This window comes from Sinocyclocheilus anshuiensis, unplaced genomic scaffold, assembly GCF_001515605.1.
Source record: "Sinocyclocheilus anshuiensis isolate Anshui unplaced genomic scaffold, SAMN03320099.WGS_v1.1 scaffold1646, whole genome shotgun sequence".
NCBI lineage: Eukaryota > Metazoa > Chordata > Actinopteri > Cypriniformes > Cyprinidae > Sinocyclocheilus > Sinocyclocheilus anshuiensis.
In genome coordinates this window covers 294,220-313,283 of record NW_015547838.1, presented here as the reverse complement: position 1 = coordinate 313,283, position 19,064 = coordinate 294,220, and the positions used below count along the sequence as shown (strand labels likewise).

Sequence of the window (19,064 nt, the reverse complement as noted above, 5' to 3'; positions counted from 1 at the left end):
CCGACCCAGAGTTCTTTGCAACAGTGTTCTCAAGGGATCGGGACCACGCCCACACTAGCTCACCTGGGCTATGGAGCCCCGCCTCTCAGCCAAACAGCCACTGTCAACGGCCAATCAAATGCAGGTCGGTTTGAATTCATGATGTAAGTTCATGCAACAGAATGGAATCAAACACATGTAACATGCTTGGATCAGTTTTATTGATTGTGTATTATCCCATGTATCTCTAGTTCAACAACACTATGACCAAAACCTCCACAATCCCATGAGCCATCATTACGCCGCAGCCCCTCCCATCACACAGGGCCCTGATAAAGAGAGGCCACCCTCAGGAACGCCAGGCACCTCTGTGCATTCCTCACCACGACACCATCCAGGTACAAACGATCCACTTTCATACCTGAATTGACTGTCATTTCTTTCAGTAGACTGTATTTTGACATTACTTGCGTGTCTTTTTTTATTGTTTTGCTGATTAGTACTTGAAATATGTTGATAGTTAATTCATGTCCATTGTTTTAATTTTATCTTTATATATAAAACCATTTTTCTGATAAAACTTGCAATTTTAAAAGGCATTTAAGAAAAAAAAAAACACCAGGTTTGCTGGGCTGCACAATTTGGGCAAACATTTTATGATTATATATCAGTATGAATGATGATGAGGATTAGGGGTGGGCAATATAAATTTTTTTTAAAAATTCAGATTTTGAAAAAAAAAAAACTGCCTTAGTGCTGTAAAGTGTCATTGTCAGCTGTTTTCATTGTGTATTTTCATGGATTCGTTGTTGCAGTCATCATTATGATTGTTGGTGTCATTCCTGACAGGTCTCATCTCTTCTGATGATTCTTTAGCAAAACATGTGCTTTGTTTCTTACATGTCAACACAGAGAGTCTGTCTTATGATTCTGCTTGCTTTTCTCACTCGTTCATCTGTTTCTTTGCTTTTTTTCTGTTCGTACACCATGTGTCATTAGTTTTCAGATCATGTTAGTGTCCTTGTGTGATTTGGGTAGGAGAAGCACAAACTCCAGCTCAGTTCTTGTCCTCTCTCTCTGTACTCAACCCGTCTGTTGTCTCTGATGGTTGCTGTATTTCAGGGCTGCTGTACGGTGACCGTGGGGTGAATAGCGCTGTTAGCTCGGCCGCGGGCGATCACTCCTCATCCAGTTCTGACCATGAGGAAGATGAGGAGGATGAAGAAGCAGGTCTGCTTTCGCTTTTTCATTCATCCACTCACCTCACTTTCTCACTTTGATGTTCCTTCATCAATCCATCCCAGATTTCTGTCTTTTTCCATCCCTACGCCTCCTGTTTAAAATGATTAACGTACATGAATATACACACGTTCTGCTGTCTTTAACTGCTCCTCAAGTATCATGTCTCATTCTTGCCAGTTATTCATTCACTTGAAGTCTACAAATTCCCATAAACACACACGTTCCTACAGTCTGTGTTCTTGTTGTGTGTGTTCATCTTGCTTTTCTGATGACCTTCACTGAGCTTCTTCAAGTGTACACAAACACCTTTGAAATGATTACTAGCGTACTGCATAGTATTTGCTAATGAATATTTAAATAAGTATTTATAATATATATATATATATATATATATATATATATGTGTGTGTATATATAATGTTTAGTATTTGCAAGAGATTATAGTGGTGAGTTAATGTGATAAAATATTGATAGAATACTTTAATATTAACAGTGTTGGGGGTAACGCATTACAAGTAACGTAAGATACGTAATCAGATTTAAACACATTTCATTACACCAAATACACAAAATAATGTTCTTTTTAGCAGCATCATATGACCCCTTTAACCAATTTGCTGCTGACCTTCGATGATCCTATTCAACCATACTAGGCAAAAATTACACAAGATAAACTAACAATTCTTCTTCTTTTATTGCTGAAGAGTGTTGAACTGTATTCTTCTGCGTTCTACTGTTTTTTTAGGAAGTAACGCAATATTGTAATGCATTACTTTTAAAAGTAACTTTCCCCAACACTGAATATTAATGTGATGTTCTGTCAGTAACAATAAAACTGTACATGGATCTTTTTGTCATGGAAAACAATAATGAGTCTAAAAACATGAATAGCTCCGAATTGTCATATTGTCATTTCTAGAATACATGAATTAAGGAAGGAAATTCAACAAATGGTGTCCAGTTATTGTTGTGGAAATTAATATGGTTATTGGAAATTAAAATGTTTATGTTATCTTAACATCTTCATGCCCTTTAGTCGCATTTAGCAGATTAGAGCTGAACAGTGATATAGTTAAATTTTGTGATGATACAAGCAATCAAACAGTTGAGATTTGCTATTTAGTATATATCCCTACATACTGTATATATGGGGATAAAGTTGAACGAACAGAGTGGTGTGATAATATAGTTACATTTTGCAACAAAAAAAGTCAGCCAGTTGAGATAGAATATATCGCTTTACATGAGGATAAAGTTGGATATCATATATATACATATTCAGGCATTCAATACTATCCTGATATGCCCTTTTTACTTGCACATACAAATGCCTTTATGTAAGCACACACACAAACTCCTAAAACATCTTGTACAGACATGCACACTCACTGCCAGCATTCGGCCCCTGAGGGTCCCGATCTCTTCCCCTCTCCCCATCGCATTTTTTCTTCTTATCCTCAGACCTGAAGTACAGTAGTTGTTGTCAAAATGTTGATATCAAAAACCCTTCTCACGGAACCGGTTTCAGGAATGATGAGAAATGTGTCTCTACTTCCCCGAGCTCTTCATGCCATTCGTCTGAGAGTCACACGCACAAACACACTCGCTGTATTTATTTGATCAAAATACAGGAAAAACAGCAATATCGTGATATTACAATTTAAAATAACTGCTTCCTATTTTAATGTTTTAAAGTGCAATCCTTTGAGTCAAAGCTGAATTTTCAACATCATTACTCCAGTCTTCAGTGTCACATGATCCTGCAGAAATCATTCTAATATGCTGATTCGCTGCTCAAGAAACATTTCTGATTATTATCAATGTTGAAAACAGCTTTTATGGCTTAATATTTTTGTGGAAACTATGATACACTGCATTCGAAAGTTTGGGGTGAGATTTATTATTTTTTTAATTAGAAAGAAATCATTACTATTATTCAGCAAGAATGCATTAAATTGATCAAAAGGGACCTTGAAGGCATTTATAATGTTACAAAATATTTCTGTTTCAAATAAATGATGCTCTTTTGAACTTTCTATTCATCAAAGAATAAAAAAAACAAAAGTGTTAGGTTTTCCACAAAAATATTAAGTAGTAAAAACTTAAACTAGGGCTGGACGATATGGCCTAAATTTATATCACGATATATTTCTTAATTTTGGTCGATACGATATAATTCAGATATCGATATGAACACTATTTAAAAAAGCCTCATAAAAACTGCCAAGAACACCCACAACAGATGTCTGTACCTACAAACTTATGAAAAATTAATTTGCCTATGAAATTAGTCTATGAAATCTCTTCCTATAAAACTATTTAATTTTTTAGAAAAAAACAGCACAAATAAATTAATGTTCACCTTTTATTTGTATTTAGCCTTCATACAAACAAGAAATGTGAAATCACTGTCAAATAAACATCTCAGATTCACCTTATTAATTATTAATATCTTTAACTTCAAACTATAGGCTAACATACCAGTCAAAAGTTTTTGAACAGTAAGATTTTTAATGTTTTTTAAAGAATTATCTTCTGCTCACCAAGCCTGCATTTATTTGATCCAAAATACAGCAAAAACAGTAACATTTTGAAATATTTTTTCTATTTAAAATAATTTTTCTATTTGGAAATATTTTAAAATGTAATTTATTCCTGTGATTTCAAAGCTCAATTTTTAGCATCATTACTCCAGTCACATGATCCTTCAGAAATCATTCTAATATTCTGATTTGCTACTCAAAAAACATTTATTAATTTCTTGAAAACAGCATAGAATTTTTTCAGGTTTCTTTGATGAATAGAAAGTTCAGAAGAACAGCATTTATCTGAAATAGAAATATTTTGTAACATTATAAATGTCTTTATCATCACTTTTGATCAATGTAAAGCATCCTTGCTAAATAAAAGTATTAATTTCTTATAATTCCTATAATTTCTGTTTTAAATATTGATAATCAGCAAATCAGCATATTAGAATGATTTCTGAAGGATCATGTGACTGGAGTAATGATGCTGAAAATTCAGCTTTGATCACAGCAATAAATTACATTTTAAAATATATTCAAATAGAAAACAGTTATTTTGAATAGTAAAAATATTTCAACATTTTACTGTTTTTGCTGTACTTTGGATCAAATAAATGCAGTTTTGGAGAGCAGAAGAGACTTCTTTAAAAAAAACAATAAAAATCTTACTGTTCAAAAACTTTTGACTGGTAGTGTAGGCTGATTATTCTTATAGATTGAAACAAATGTGCTTCAGCCAGGATAAAGAATATGAAAAGTGCTCTGAGTTGCTGAAGAAAACAAAAAATTAAGCAAAAACAAAAACGTTGCTGGAGACGGGCTTATTATTGAAACTGCAAACTGATTGTCTGCCAGCAGGAGGCGCTTTGAGAGCGGTAGAACTAGCGGTTTCCCCAGTAACTGCTGTAATCAAAGCAGCTCCGCTCATGAACGCTTCTTTATCAGATCAAATAAAAATGCCATCGAAACTTTTCTGAAGACAGTCGGTTCCCTTCAGAGATACATTCATATAAAACACCCGCGCCGCGTTTTGATTTTGAAACGTGCAGTGCTCATGTTTATTCAGTGAAGTCAAACGCCACAAATAAATCAATGTATAGGAAACACTGGTAATGTATATCGAAATATCGGAAATGTGTTTAAAAATCATAACACCGTTATTGAAAAAAATTATATCGTGATACATATTGATATTGATTTATTGCCCAGCCCTAGTTTTAACTATTGAAAATAAGAACTATTGTTATTAATTGAGTACCAATAATAATTAATAAAAATGAAGCAGCAAATCAGCATATTAGAATGATTTCTGAAGGATCATGTGACACTGAAGACTGGAGTAATGATGCTGAAAGTTCAGCTTTACCATCAGAGGAATAAATTACATTTGAAAATATATTACAGTTCCTATAAATGGTAATAATATTTCACAATTCTACTGTATTTTTGATCAAATAAATGCAGCCTTGGTGAGCAGAAGAGACTTCTTTCAAAAATATAAAAAATCTTAATTCTAAACTTTTTGACTGCTGTGAGTATTTTTAAATAACCCCTGATGATGCTGATTTAAATTTTCTTTGATCTTAAAATTTGTTTTTGGCTGGGTTTTCTAGCAACACTGTAATATCATCATTCAGCTCTGAAGTCAGTGCAGATTTGGCCAGATCTAAGAGTTTTCCGGAATCGCTGTATAAGCTCTGGCACCTTTTCAGTCTTCATAATGGACTGGTAATCTTAGTAACCCTGTTTGCTCCTGCTTCCTACAGAAGTGTGTGAGAGTGTTGTGGGCAGATTGTATTTTTAGCACTTCATTATGAAGTGTGTGTTGGGGTGCTGTGTTTTCTCATGGGGAGTTTGGATCTGTCATGTTTTAGCCTGCTACCAATTCATCACACACTCCAGAGGTTTCATCATCCTCGTTGAGTGAAATAGCTCCTTTCTTGGACTTCTTGCATTTTTTTTTTTTTTTTTTTTCATGCACCCAAACTAAAATTTAATGTGTCAACTTATGTTCCGTGTGGATGTTTCATTCTCAATCTGTTCTTGAGTTCAGGCTGCTGATCCAGTGAGGTAGTAGATTGAGCACAGGATAACCATCGCTTAGCCAATCAAAGCCCGTCTCTCTCTCTCTCTGGTCTATTATGGTTTCAGTTGGGTTATGGAGGATTAGTGTTAGGTTAAGCTCTTCTGAGGATTATTGTCTTCTCTAAGAGTCCTGATTCTGTAATATCACTGAATATCAGAGAGTAAATGGTAAATTTAGCTTTAAATTGCATACACATCATGAGAGCAGTGGAGTGTGTTCTGGGTGGATTTGGGTAGGTGTTTGAGGGGTTTTTCTCTGTCTGATATGGTTCATGAAATGAAGATTGTTACTGGTTTCAGTGGCTAATCACTATTCACAAATGCCAAAAAAATTCATGATATTTGGGCAAAAATGGTCCTGTATAAGTTTTTGTCTCATATTTATATCACAATAAGCGATATCAAACGAGCAGCGAGAGCAAAATAACACGAGTGCTGTTTTTGCACAAAAAGCAAGAGTGCAAATGTGATTTTTATACAACAGTTCAGTAAAGAAGTTAATATTGTGTGTTTTTGCTCAATTTTGCCAACGAAAATATTACCTATAAAGCCATTTATTGTTGTACGTTTCCGAGCAGCACGGCGGTGTTTAGTTTCTGAATGAATCCTCGTTTTGAACGAATCGTGTGAGCCAATGATTCTAAGGCCCATTGATAGAGAGAGCCGTTTACTTTATTCCTGAATGAATCATCTGTTTGAACGAATCGAATGAATGAATGACTCATGAAGACATTTAACGCCACCTGCTGGGAGTTTTATTTTGAAGACCGTTGGTAACAAAGCTGTTTTGGTTACCAATGACTTTCATTGCATTAACAAAAAATACTAAAAAAATAGATGTTTCTCAAATTATCTTCTTTTATGTTCCATATTATGTGCTATAAAAAATTCTTCACTGACCCCAAACTTTTGAACAGTGTTGAATATGCATATTATTTCTGTACATAATATGCCACACAGAGACCTCTGCAAAAAAATAAAAATAAAAAAAATTAAGCTGCTGAATCAGTATCGAAAAATTTGGTGAAATACCATATCAATTTACCATAGTTCAAAAGTATGCATTCCTGAGTTTTTGAGTCATTTACTTGTGTGCATCTAAATGAGAACAGTCCTAAACTACACATGCCTCTTGCCTGTGTGTTTGTAAACTCTCACAGGTGGAGACAGCTCGTCTACAACAACAGGCAGCGCCTCTCCGGTTCCCAACAGTTATGAGTATGTAGAGGGCGGCGGTTATTCGGGTACATCATTACAATGCTCACTAAGACATCTCCATGCCAGATCTACTCTTGAATGATTTGCCAACACACATTCATTGGCTTTCTCTCTTTCTTCAATCAGATCTTGCAGCTCCTCCAACTAGTGTTCCTGCCAAACAAGCTCCACCCTTCGGATACAATTATCCAACCATGCATCCTGCTTACCAACAAAACCCCGCCCCCAGACCAGACTCCTCCCCCTCTCATGGAGGGTACAACCCACCAGGATACCAGCCGTACTCGCAGGTATTGACACTAGTTTGTGATTCAGAAAGTCTGTGTCATTTAGGCAGAGGTTTATAAAATGGCTGTGTTTGTGTTTTTGTAGCCTTTCCCGTCTCTGTCTGAGCTGTCATCAGCGTTAGGAGGCCTCGGCGGCGTTTCTGAACTGGAGGCTGAAACCTTGAGACCCGTGAATCTACTCCAGGAGAGAAACATCCTTCCTCCCAAATACACACCTCCACCTGAGCCCAACCTGAGCAATGACCTGCGCAAGGTCAACTGCAGCCCCGAGTAAGAGCAGAGAGATGACACACGTGTTTGTGTTTGTAGGAGGTTGTGGTTTCACACAACAGGTGCAGACAGAGAAGCAGCTTTGTTTTTGTTTAACAGTTTCTCTTTCTTTCTCTGGCTTTCTCTTCCAGCACTTTTCGCTGTACACTCACTAACATTCCTCAGACTCAAGCGCTGTTGAATAAAGCTCGTCTGCCTCTTGGATTACTGCTGCATCCCTTCAGGGATTTAACGGTAGGAGCAGAAAGCACAAATCAAACACAAATCATGGTCTGGTTTAGTGCTGGGCGGTATGACCAAAAATTTATATCACGGTATTTTTCAAAATTATACCGGTTTCACGGTACATGACGGTATTTTTTTTCATGTATGACCCCAAACAATCAGTAAGCGACAGGTGCTAGGAAACGCTGTTTTGTACTGATTTATTGACGAGTCGGCTGCAGTGCGGCCAACTGAATGCTTGCAACAGTGAAAAGGGACCCCTTTCAAACAGTGTCGCGTTCCGAACGTTGTTTAAGCGACATACTTTTACCGGTATTGCTGTATTTTAAAAATTCGTATCATAACAAAAATAAACACCGGTATTTGGTATGAACCGGTATACCGCCCAGCACTAGTCTGGTTGATGTACTGTGTAATAGTTCTAGATGTACACTAAAATTCAAAAATATTTTTTTAAATGAATGATTCACTAAGTATGCATTAAATTGACATTAAATGCATTTATAATGTTACAAAAATTTCAAATAAAGGCTGTTCATTTGAACTTTTTATTCATCAAAGAATCCTGGAAAAGAATTATCACTCTTTCCACAGAAAGCAGCACAACTGTTTTCAACTTTGATAATAATCAGAAATGTTTCTTGAGCAGCGAATCTGAATATTAGAATGATTTCTGAAGGATCATGTGACACTGAAAACTGGAGTAATGATGCTGAAAATTCAGCTTTGCTATCACAGGAATAAATTGCATTTTACAATATATTTAAATAGAAAACAGTTATTTTAAATAATAAAAATATTTCACAATATTACAGTTTTTGCTGTGTATTTGATCAAATAAACAAGCATAAGAGGCTTGAACTGTAAAGTATGTTGGACAGACCTATTGATTGGATGGTTTTTGGCTTATCAATTGAAGATTATCAATTGAATCAAGATTGTCATAGTTGTGAAAGTACCATCATGGACACATTATCCCATTTCATATATTTTAGTAAACTTCACTCTTGAGTTCCCACATGAGGGTAAACAGTTTTTATCAGGTTTTGATATGAAACCGTCTGAATTACAGATAACGGTGTCATAAACGGGTGTCATACTGTCTTATCTAGAGCTTTACTGACAACATTAGAACATGATAGTGCAGATTTAATTCTCTCTTCATTAACGCTCTCTCTCTCTCTCTCTCTCTTTGTCTCTGCAGCAGTTACCAGTCATCACCTCTAACACTATAGTTCGTTGTCGTTCATGTCGGACATATATAAACCCTTTTGTTTCGTTTCTGGATCAGCGCAGGTGGAAGCGTAATCTGTGTTACAGAGTCAATGATGGTAAGAGTCTTACAATTGTGTTTGGTTAGTCTGGTTTAGGATTTCTCAAACTGGGGTTAATGAAGGAAATTAATAAAATTTCCTTAATAAAAAAGATTAAATGTTTTATTTGTTTGCCTGCATGTTATGTGACCATTAACTGACATTAGAGAACCGTGAACATGCAAATGTGTTGTTAAATGATAGTTATTGACAGTTATTGTACCATAAGTTACGATTAAATTCTCTAAAATAAATTGTTTTCTCACATTAACATGTTCTTGAGGGGTTCGTTATGTTCTGATAAACTGTCGTCTTTTCAATCAGTCCCTGATGAGTTTATGTATAATCCTGTAACTCGTTCATATGGTGAGCCTCACAAGAGACCAGAGGTCCAGAATTCAACAGTGGAGTTCATCGCTTCCTCTGATTACATGGTGAGTGTTTTCCCGTCTTCAAAGAACTTTAATGCTATGATTGCATTTTATTTCCTTTGTTTTCTGTCTCCAGCTTCGGCCTCCTCAGCCTGCTGTGTACCTGTTTGTGTTGGATGTGTCTCATAATGCTGTGGAGTCAGGCTACTTGAATGTGTTTTGCCAGTCATTGCTGGACAACCTAGAAAAGTGAGATATAACAGCTGATGAAATGTTTCTGAGTGTCACACACCTCAGATGTGACTACGCATGCATGTTTCTCTCTCAGGTTGCCCGGAGATACTCGTACACGCATCGGGTTTGTGACGTTTGACAGCACCGTCCACTTTTATAACCTGCAGGAGGGTCTTTCTCAGCCTCAGATGCTGGTGGTGTCTGATATTGATGGTAATCCTGTCTGATTCTCTTACTTTTCTTTCTCTGTTCACCGATTTTGGCTTTGCACATTAAGAGTGACTTTCATTTAATTAATCAGCAATGTTTTGTAGCTGCAAATTGGCCAGTTTTGATTGATAATAGCCACTTTCACACAAGATATGTTATATTATACTAAAATTTCATATCTTGTCTTTACTCGACAAACCACTTTTATTGTATATGTATAATATTATTTAATGTATTATATTTGTATGTGTATTGTGGGTGTATATATAAAATAAAATATTACTATTATAGTATTACTTATTTATTATTTATCTAAATTTGTGATATCTGAAAATTTCCTGTCTAATGATTCTGCATTTGCAACAGGATTTGGTCAGAAATCAATATTTTCACATTTTGCGATTTGCTCTGCAATAAGATATATAGAATATAATCTCATATTGCTGCTGCTGCTGCTGCTTCAATATCAAGACACTAGAAGTAGTTAAAGGGTTAACTAGCAAGCAATTCCTTTTTGTCGTCAAATTAAGCATGTTTTGGTCAAACTATACTTGAAATATGTGTATATCCCTGAAAACAAAAAGCACCATGCTTTCACAAAGCATGCAACATACAGATATTATTTCATTTAATTGCATTGCAGTTTTGTGGTTTATTAATCACACAAGGATATATTGGCTTTTTTTATTGTGCATTCATAACAGGCCTACAGAACATTGCATTGCATCTGAGTGATTGAGAGATGTTTGTTTTTGATTCTCTTAGATGTCTTCATCCCAACACACGACAATCTGCTGGTGAATCTCAAAGAGAGTAAAGAGGTTGGAATCTTATCGTTCTCTCTGTCTGTATTTTAAGACCTTTTATCTCTGTGTGTGTGAGGTCAGATGTGTTTGTGTTCCCATTTCCCGGCTTCATCTTTTGTCTCTGTATCACACAAGCTTTGATATGTGACACCATTTTTGCAGCTGCGTTATCTGACAGAAAGTGTGTCTGTGCATGTGCTCGCAGCTGGTGAAGGACCTGCTGAACGCGCTGCCGGGGATGTTCACGCACACGCGCGAGACTCAGAGCGCTCTGGGTCCGGCTCTGCAGGCGGCGTATAAACTCATGTGCCCAACAGGAGGCCGGGTATCCGTGTTTCAGACCCAGCTGCCCACCCTCGGCGCTGGACTCCTGCAGTCACGGGAAGACCCCAACCTCAGATCCAGCACCAAGGTAATGCTCCTGAATCATCATTCAACTTAAACAGACCCTGATCATGCATAAATGCAAACATTCATATGAGTGGCTGCTCAGTGATTGGAACATGTAAAGTTTTTCAACAAGTTATAAGAGAATTCACATTTACCAGCAAAGAAATTGGCCCTACCAAGTTGTTGAAGTCATGAGTTTCTTTAAAAAGTCCTAAATTCAGTTTAGACTAAATTAAATTTCTTAAATAGTATAACAAAAGTCTTAAGGGGTCTTAAATTTTGGGACGGAAAAACTATTTATGTTTAACATAAATTGGCTTTATATTAAACTATTAAACTTAAAAGTTCATGATTCCATTAAATAAATGTGTGCACTGCATGTTCAAAGTCAAAACGTGGCGCTGTTATGCAGTTCACAATTATTTAATACCACGCATTTATGCCAAGCGAGTCTTTATGATCTGCCTTTGATGAATTATGACAGTGTTTACTTTATGGTGATAAGATTGTATTATGTTGTAAATGGTTTTAGGACTAGATATTTTATCTTGCTTATGATTTTAAATGAGCAGCTGGAAGTCTGTGTATTTCAGACTTGTTCAAAATTAAAGGTCCTGCATTATATACCTTTTTTTAAAGAGTGTTTTGTTTTAAAGAGTTTTGGGTTTTTGTTTGTTTTTTGGATATTATTGGTATTTTCATTACTCAGTAAAACTGTGTCTGGAATTTAATTCAACAAACTCTTCTGGCTTCTCTCTGTGAAGAAAAAAACAAACATTAACTCACTCAATTTAACTAGTATCAGCACAATAATCTTTTTGTTGCCTTTCTTTAACTACATTATTATTATATAAGCAAAATCCAATATCAACCAATATTGATATATTACTACATAAGCCAGTTTCGAAACACATGTATATGTTCAATAAAACATGTCTTGAGTATTTTAAAATTGCAATTACCCTGTTTGGCAGTTAAATGTGTTCCTGTTTAATTAACTAAAAGTATCTTAGATGTTTTATTGTGATTTAAAAAAAAATTACAGATACTTAATTATGATTCAGTGAATGTTTCTGTGCTTTGAGAGTTTTTGTTGGCTTGTTTGTGTTCAGAATGTCCAGCACTTGGGTCCTGCTACAGACTTTTACAAGAAACTGGCTCTGGACTGTTCTGGACAGCAGATTGGAGTGGATCTGTTCTTACTGAGCTCCCAGTACTCAGACCTGGCTTCTTTAGGTACACATGCACACACTTAATGTTCTTTCTCAGCTCTTAGTTATATGTGCCCTAAAGTTGTGAAACAAGATCTTTTTTTCTTCTTGTGCAGCATGTGTGTCCAAATACTCAGCCGGCAGTGTCTTTTACTACCCGTCCTTCCATCATGTTCACAATACCGCGCAGAGCCAGAAATTCCAGAAAGATCTGCAGCGATACCTTACCAGAAAGATCGGATTTGAAGCCGTCATGAGGATCAGATGCACCAAAGGTAAGGAGGTGGAGATACACGAGCTTTGATTGACACTGCCACACAGGCACGTGCAGAGGGGGGTGCGGTGGGTGCTTGAGCACCTGCCCCTTTTCCCCTTAATGCCCAAAGTGCCCTTTTGTCAAGGCAATTTTATTTTTTTTGTAATTAAACGCCATTTTGTGAAGACCTGCCCAATCTAACTATTAGTAAAATTAATGAATAATAATTTAGCCGTAAATAAAATTATCCACATGATGATGACCTTTTCTCGACGTTGCGATCTCATCTGGGATGTCACGTTCAGACACCTTTAATTTAGCGCACTACCCGGATGCCTTCATAACGTCCGCGGTTGCCGGTAAGTGGAGTTCTCAGCGGAGCGGTGTGCTTGTAAACTTATATTATTAAATTATTATTATTTTACTAGAACGGCGTGAAGAGAGCATACACAGCTGTTGTTTATATTGCTGTTTGTAGCCTGTGGAAGTAAGGTTAGCTGCAGCAAGGGGCTGTAATATTTTTGTTCAATATTTTCCTAATGATAATTTTATGATCGGTTTATAAAGGCTACTACGAGCACCTTGTCCCCATTTTCATCACAGAATAAGGCAGGAAATATATTCTATAGTTTCTTAAATGATATGTCAGTCATTTATTATATGTAATCCGCATTAATCATATAGTTTATTTATTACCTGGAGATAACTTGAAAAACACACATAAACCGTATATTTTCGCAATCGTACGTTTATTGTCTTCATGTTTTTTCTGCTTTTTATTCAGCTCAGCTACAGCATAGCTGGATGTTTTTGTCCATATTAGGGATTTCCTGCAGGTCGTAAGTCATTCCTTCTCGGAGTCTGTTTTGGACTTTCTGCACAAGAGCGCCCTCCGGCTTCAAGTATGAATTAAACATAGGCCTACACTGCATCCAGATATTTACTTCTCCTCATTTTGGATACGAATAAAACGTCAGGTCATGCATAGACCATCTATACTGTCTCATTGAATGTAAATCTAGATTTAAATCTAGAAACCTCTACGTGAACACACCTGCCCGAATAAAGTGCAGAGGACGAATTTACATTTCACTAAAATTAAATATTAAAAATGCAGCTAACGTTCTACACACAGCAATATAAACAAAGGTGCCTGTTCTCTTTCGTTCTTGCTGTTTGATTGGGATGCGTTAGAGTGCCCTCTGGCTTCGAGTATGAATGAAACATGCACTCCTTATATTCACATCTCATTTTGGATAGGAATAAAACGTCAGGTCATGCATAGACTATTGATATTGTCTCTTTGAATATAAATCCAGATTTAAATCTAGAAACCTCTAAGTTAACACACCTGCCCGGATAAAATGCAGGGGACGAATTTACATTTTGCTAAAATGAAATATTTATTAAATATTAAAAATGCAGGCTAACGTTCTACACACAGCAATATAAACAAAGGTGCCTGTTCTCTTTCGTTCTTGCTGTTTGATTGGGAAAAGGGCGTCGAGGGGTCTTGTCTTTGTTATCTGACTAAAAACTATTACTTTGAACTTATATTATTACATTATTTATTTAAAAAACGTAGAGTGCCTTAAAAATTATTTTCACAACACTGATAAAACAGGCGTATACTGATTTTCTCATCCTCCGATTTATACTTATCAATCCTGATTTTATTATCATTATAATTCAAAAAATAAATTGAATAAATTCAGAACAGGATTAGAATATAATTCTATTTTAAATAAGACAGAAATATTTTTTTTTACAACAACAACAGTAGTGTTTACAACATCAAAACCACCATACCCTGTAAACTCAATAATAATAATAATAATAGGCCTAATATAATTCTATTTCTAATTCCAGAGTGATTAAGAGGTGCAAAGAAAAATGTCTTTAACTTTTAAACTTAAAATGGTCTTTTCTGTTCTGTGTTTTTTTTTCAAAACTGCGTCACGGCATTTGCTGCTATCAATACAGAGCCATCCGTTTCGATACACGTGTCAGCAAGGAGCACAGCCCTATTAAAAGCCGTGCTCCATGTGCCCCTTTTATACTTATGAGCACCTGCCCCTCCAAAGGTCTCTGCACGGCCCTGCTGCCACAGTTGCTTTGATTGACACTTCCATTAACCAGTATCTGTAGGGCCCTGTGATTTCATATCTTTTTTTTTTAATGACACTTTCTCTGATTGGTCAATAGGCTTGTCCATCCACACTTTCCATGGCAACTTCTTTGTGCGCTCTACTGATTTGCTCTCTTTGGCCAACGTGAACCCGGACTCTGGCTTCGCTGTGCAGATGTCCATTGAGGGGAGTTTAGCTGATACGTCACTTGCTTGTTTTCAGGCAGCTCTTCTTTACACATCAAGCAAAGGTAATCAAGCATTGACACTAATCAAAAAAAGAGAGCATTTTTGACGTGTTTAGAACGTCAGACCACTCCCACAAACTGAGTAGGATTTCCCTTTGATTGGTATGCGTTTTTGATTGACAGGGAAACGTAGAATCCGAGTGCACACTCTGTGTCTGCCGGTGGTCAGTCAGTTGAGTGAAGTGTTTGCTGGAGCCGATATCCAGGCCATCACATGCCTGCTGGCCAACATGGGTGAGTAGAACATACACACTGACATTTTAATTGCAGTATATTATGTCAATACTTTGTGCACAGTGTCCTGTTGCTAGTATGTATATATTGTGTTTCTAGTATGTATGTGTTGTATGTATTATTATATATATGTATTGTATGCATTTATAGTAGGACTGCAACTAAAGATTATTTTGATTTTTTCCCCCCAAATTAATGTTAAAATGATTATTAAAAAAACAGTCGTTTGAATTAAAAATACTTTTTAATCCATTATTTACAGTGAATGTATCTTATGTAGGCTATGTGCAAAAAAAAAAATAGCATTTAAACTTACTTTTTGAAAGTAAAAGTTGATAAAGATTGTAAAAAATAATAAAGAAACAAAAGTACAGACTCAATGTTTACTGGTACAATGTTGGAGGAGCATACATTCACTTATTTAAACATATTACATTTATACTCTGTGTAATATGGAAGTAAATTAATAACAAAAGTTTAGACAAAATTGGCACAGTTGAAATGCAATAATAAAAAAAAAATGCATTGCATTAAGTGTTCTTGAAACACCACCTATAATATTTGGCAAGCAGTTTTCGGTCCATTTTATTTTGCTTTACAAATTTGCTTCTACAAATTCAGTGGTTCAAATTCGGAAGAATATTCAGCATTGCACATCCGGGACCTGCAGGAATAGCAGTAGAGCACCGATGCATGATCTCAGCTGCTGTCAGTCGCTCACCAGCAGGTGGCGCAAGCGGCTGTTGGTGTGTGTGTGTGTGTGTGTGTGTGTGTGTGTGTGTGTGTGTGTGCATTTTGTGTGTGCATTTTGTGTGTGTGTGTGTGTGTGTATGTGTGTATATATATAAATAAATAATAATTATTATTATTTAATTTAATTAATTTAATTTAATTAATTTATTTTTTTGGAAATATTCACAGCTTAAATATACAACCAAGTTGAATTTCAGAACCGTAAAATGCAAGCCCTGAAAATACAATGCATTAAAATGCAAGCATTGTTAATGCAATGCATTTTTTTCAGTGACTGTAATTCAACACGCGTTTCTTTTTTAAAGACTTTTGTCATTAATTTACTCCGTGTAAACTGTGACTGTTCTCATAAGAAAATACAATTTTGAACTTACTTTAAATGTAAGAAATATTAAAGAAAAAAATTATATTTTAGCCAAAAAATTGCTCCTATGTCAAAGGGAGCTTCAAAATGGAAATAAGTTATGTGTTAGAACAACGCATCTCAAACACAGAATGTAGTGTAAGCTGCTTTGGATAAAAGCGGCAGCCAAATGCATAAATGTAAATGTGACAGGACAAGTAGATGTTTTCCAAGCAGAGTGTGCAGATGAGATAAATCGATAATCAAAATTTGTTGTACTTTTATTTACATCAGGGGTCACCAAACTTGATCCTGGAGGGCCGGTGTCCTGCAGAGTTTAGCTCCAACTTGCCTCAACACGCCTGCCTGGAAGTTTCTAGTATGCCTAGTAAGACCTTTATTAGCAGACCTAGTATGATCTTGATTATGTTCAGGTGTGTTTAATTAGGGTTGGAGCTAAACTCTGCAGGAGTTTGGAGACCCCTGATTTACATCTTAATTTAGGGATTATTTGTTGCAGACCTAATTTAACGTAATTTAATGACATACATTTTCAACCAACATGATGTTAAAATGGAACAATAATCACTATGGATTATTAAGGTTGATTTCTGTTTTGCTTTGCTAGAAACATCGTCTCTGTCTTTGTATCTGTTCGCAGCTATCGATCGCTCCATCTCCTCCAGTCTGTCTGACGCGAGAGACGCATTAGTTAATGCCGTGGTGGATTGTTTAACGGCATATCGCGCTAACGGCTCAAACATCCAGCCCTCCGGCCTGATCACCCCTGCCGCCCTGCGTCTCTTCCCTCTATATGTACTTGCTCTGCTCAAACAGGTGGGAGCGCTGTATGCATATACGCCACCAGAGGTTCACCTACTAACCACATGTCATTGAAAAGCCATTAAAAGGATCAAATTCTTCGTATTTTCGTAGGGGAAAAGTGCAAGGCAGAAGGCCCCAGATCTTTAGAATGCAGTAAAAATGTTTGTTTTTTAAAAATCTGTTAACATTTGATATACTTCATATCAGGGGCGATTCTAGGATTTTCATTTTAGGGGGGCTCAGCCCCCAATGAGGGTATAATAATAAAAAATAAATAAATAAAATAATGTCTGACTAGTAGGTTAGGGTGGTATACTAAACCTATTGCAGTATTCCAACATTTGAGTACTGAATAAGCCAAATACAAGTCTTCCTGATCTCACACACACACACACACACACACACACATCTTTACTGTTTGCATTTCTAGTACAAACCTCTTTCATTAGCTCAAGTATACAAACATCTTTCTATGCTCAAGTAGCCTACTGTCTGTCACTGTCTTCAATAATTTCTGGGCATGACTGTATGGTAGTTAATGCCACATGCACTGTAATATGTTTTATATTGAAAGTTCAATTTTCAAATGAAAATAGCAACATTTTATAAAGTATGCGTTCATATGTGTTAAGGTCTAACGTTACATTTTCGCTGGAGGAAACAGCTGTGGTGTGATGAGGGGTGAACACAGCGAAAACTTTACAGTAGATGGGAAACCGATTGCTCCCCCATGACATTTTGTAAACTGTATTTATGACAAAGAACTGCACAGATGCAGATATAACAATCTACCGATAAACACACACCTTGTGTGCGCTCTGCGCCGCTGCGGTCAGCGGATTGAAGAACCCCTAAAGCCCCCCTAAAAATGGCCTAGCAACGCCCATGCTTCATATGTTGTGTGTTTGGTCCTTCAGAAAGCTCTGCGGACTGGCACCAGCACCCGTCTGGATGAGCGAGTGTTTTCCATGTGTGAGTTGAAGTGTCAGCCGCTGCTGCAGATCATGCGCATGGCTCATCCGGACCTGTACCGCATCGACAACATGACCGACCAGGTAACGCACATTCATACGGGTGTGGAATATAATGGTGCAGGATTGTAGAGTCCCTCCATACTGATTAATATTCCTTATCACCATCTGTTACTATTGAGCCTTTGAGCAGCAGATTTAATCCCAGGTTATTCAGGGAGCGCTGGCCCTTTAATTAGCGAAAGTATTATTATTTTTCTGAAAAAAAATTCTCCCTAAATGACATCATGCAAAGACATAACATAGTCATACTACAATAATACAAACATCAAACACATTGATGAGTAATACTTTATAGTAAGGTTTCATTTGTTAACATTGCTAAACTTACATTCGTTAACAAAGAACTAACAATGAAAACAGATATGAAGCATTTATTCATCTTTGTCAAATCTATTGGTGAATGTTTAAATTCACATTAACTAATCAAAAGTATCTGTTAACATTAGTTAATGGACATGAGATAACAAGCTAAAAATGAACAGCTGTATTTTTATTAACTAACATTAACAAAGATTAATAAATACTATAACAAGTTAATTTATCATTGTTAGTTAATTTACATTAATGCATTAACTAACATTAACTAATGTTACCTTATTGTAAAGTGTTACCCATTCTTGCTTTAAAATTATTGCAGTTCTATATAACTAAACAGAGTTTTGGCCAAAAATGTTGTGATTTACATATCAATATGACAATAATATTAATTATTTTTATATTATTAACTATTATTGTTTATTATAATTGCTATTATTTACTAAATTTATTTTTAGTAATATTTTTATTAATAACTAAAAATCTTAAAACAAAATTAAGAAATATTACTATTGTTTTATATATATATTAATTTAAAAGTTAATTAATAGATCATATA

The 19,064-nt window shown here is 35.9% G+C and overlaps 1 protein-coding gene across 4 annotated transcripts in view; it reads left to right on the top strand.

Annotated features, from left to right (window-relative positions):
• The window catches only part of LOC107704651 (protein transport protein Sec24B-like), a 27,609-nt gene that overhangs the window by 2,622 nt on the left and 5,923 nt on the right, over window positions 1–19,064 (top strand). For 2 of the 4 annotated variants that reach the window (XM_016507638.1, XM_016507637.1), the window contains exons 2-20: window positions 1–124; window positions 231–377; window positions 1,102–1,209; window positions 6,995–7,078; window positions 7,179–7,342; window positions 7,425–7,609; window positions 7,741–7,843; window positions 9,039–9,165; window positions 9,472–9,581; window positions 9,655–9,767; window positions 9,847–9,965; window positions 10,728–10,783; window positions 10,974–11,180; window positions 12,271–12,394; window positions 12,486–12,644; window positions 14,831–15,004; window positions 15,125–15,235; window positions 16,993–17,168; window positions 18,074–18,211. The exon at window positions 1–124 is cut by the window's left edge and continues 488 nt beyond it. In XM_016507638.1, the coding sequence (XP_016363124.1) occupies window positions 1–124; window positions 231–377; window positions 1,102–1,209; window positions 6,995–7,078; window positions 7,179–7,342; window positions 7,425–7,609; window positions 7,741–7,843; window positions 9,039–9,165; window positions 9,472–9,581; window positions 9,655–9,767; window positions 9,847–9,965; window positions 10,728–10,783; window positions 10,974–11,180; window positions 12,271–12,394; window positions 12,486–12,644; window positions 14,831–15,004; window positions 15,125–15,235; window positions 16,993–17,168; window positions 18,074–18,211 (2,529 nt within the window). The remainder of the gene's footprint in view (window positions 125–230; window positions 378–1,101; window positions 1,210–6,994; window positions 7,079–7,178; window positions 7,343–7,424; window positions 7,610–7,740; window positions 7,844–9,038; window positions 9,166–9,471; window positions 9,582–9,654; window positions 9,768–9,846; window positions 9,966–10,727; window positions 10,784–10,973; window positions 11,181–12,270; window positions 12,395–12,485; window positions 12,645–14,830; window positions 15,005–15,124; window positions 15,236–16,992; window positions 17,169–18,073; window positions 18,212–19,064) is intronic. The other 2 variants (XM_016507639.1, XM_016507640.1) reach the window with 2 other exon arrangements.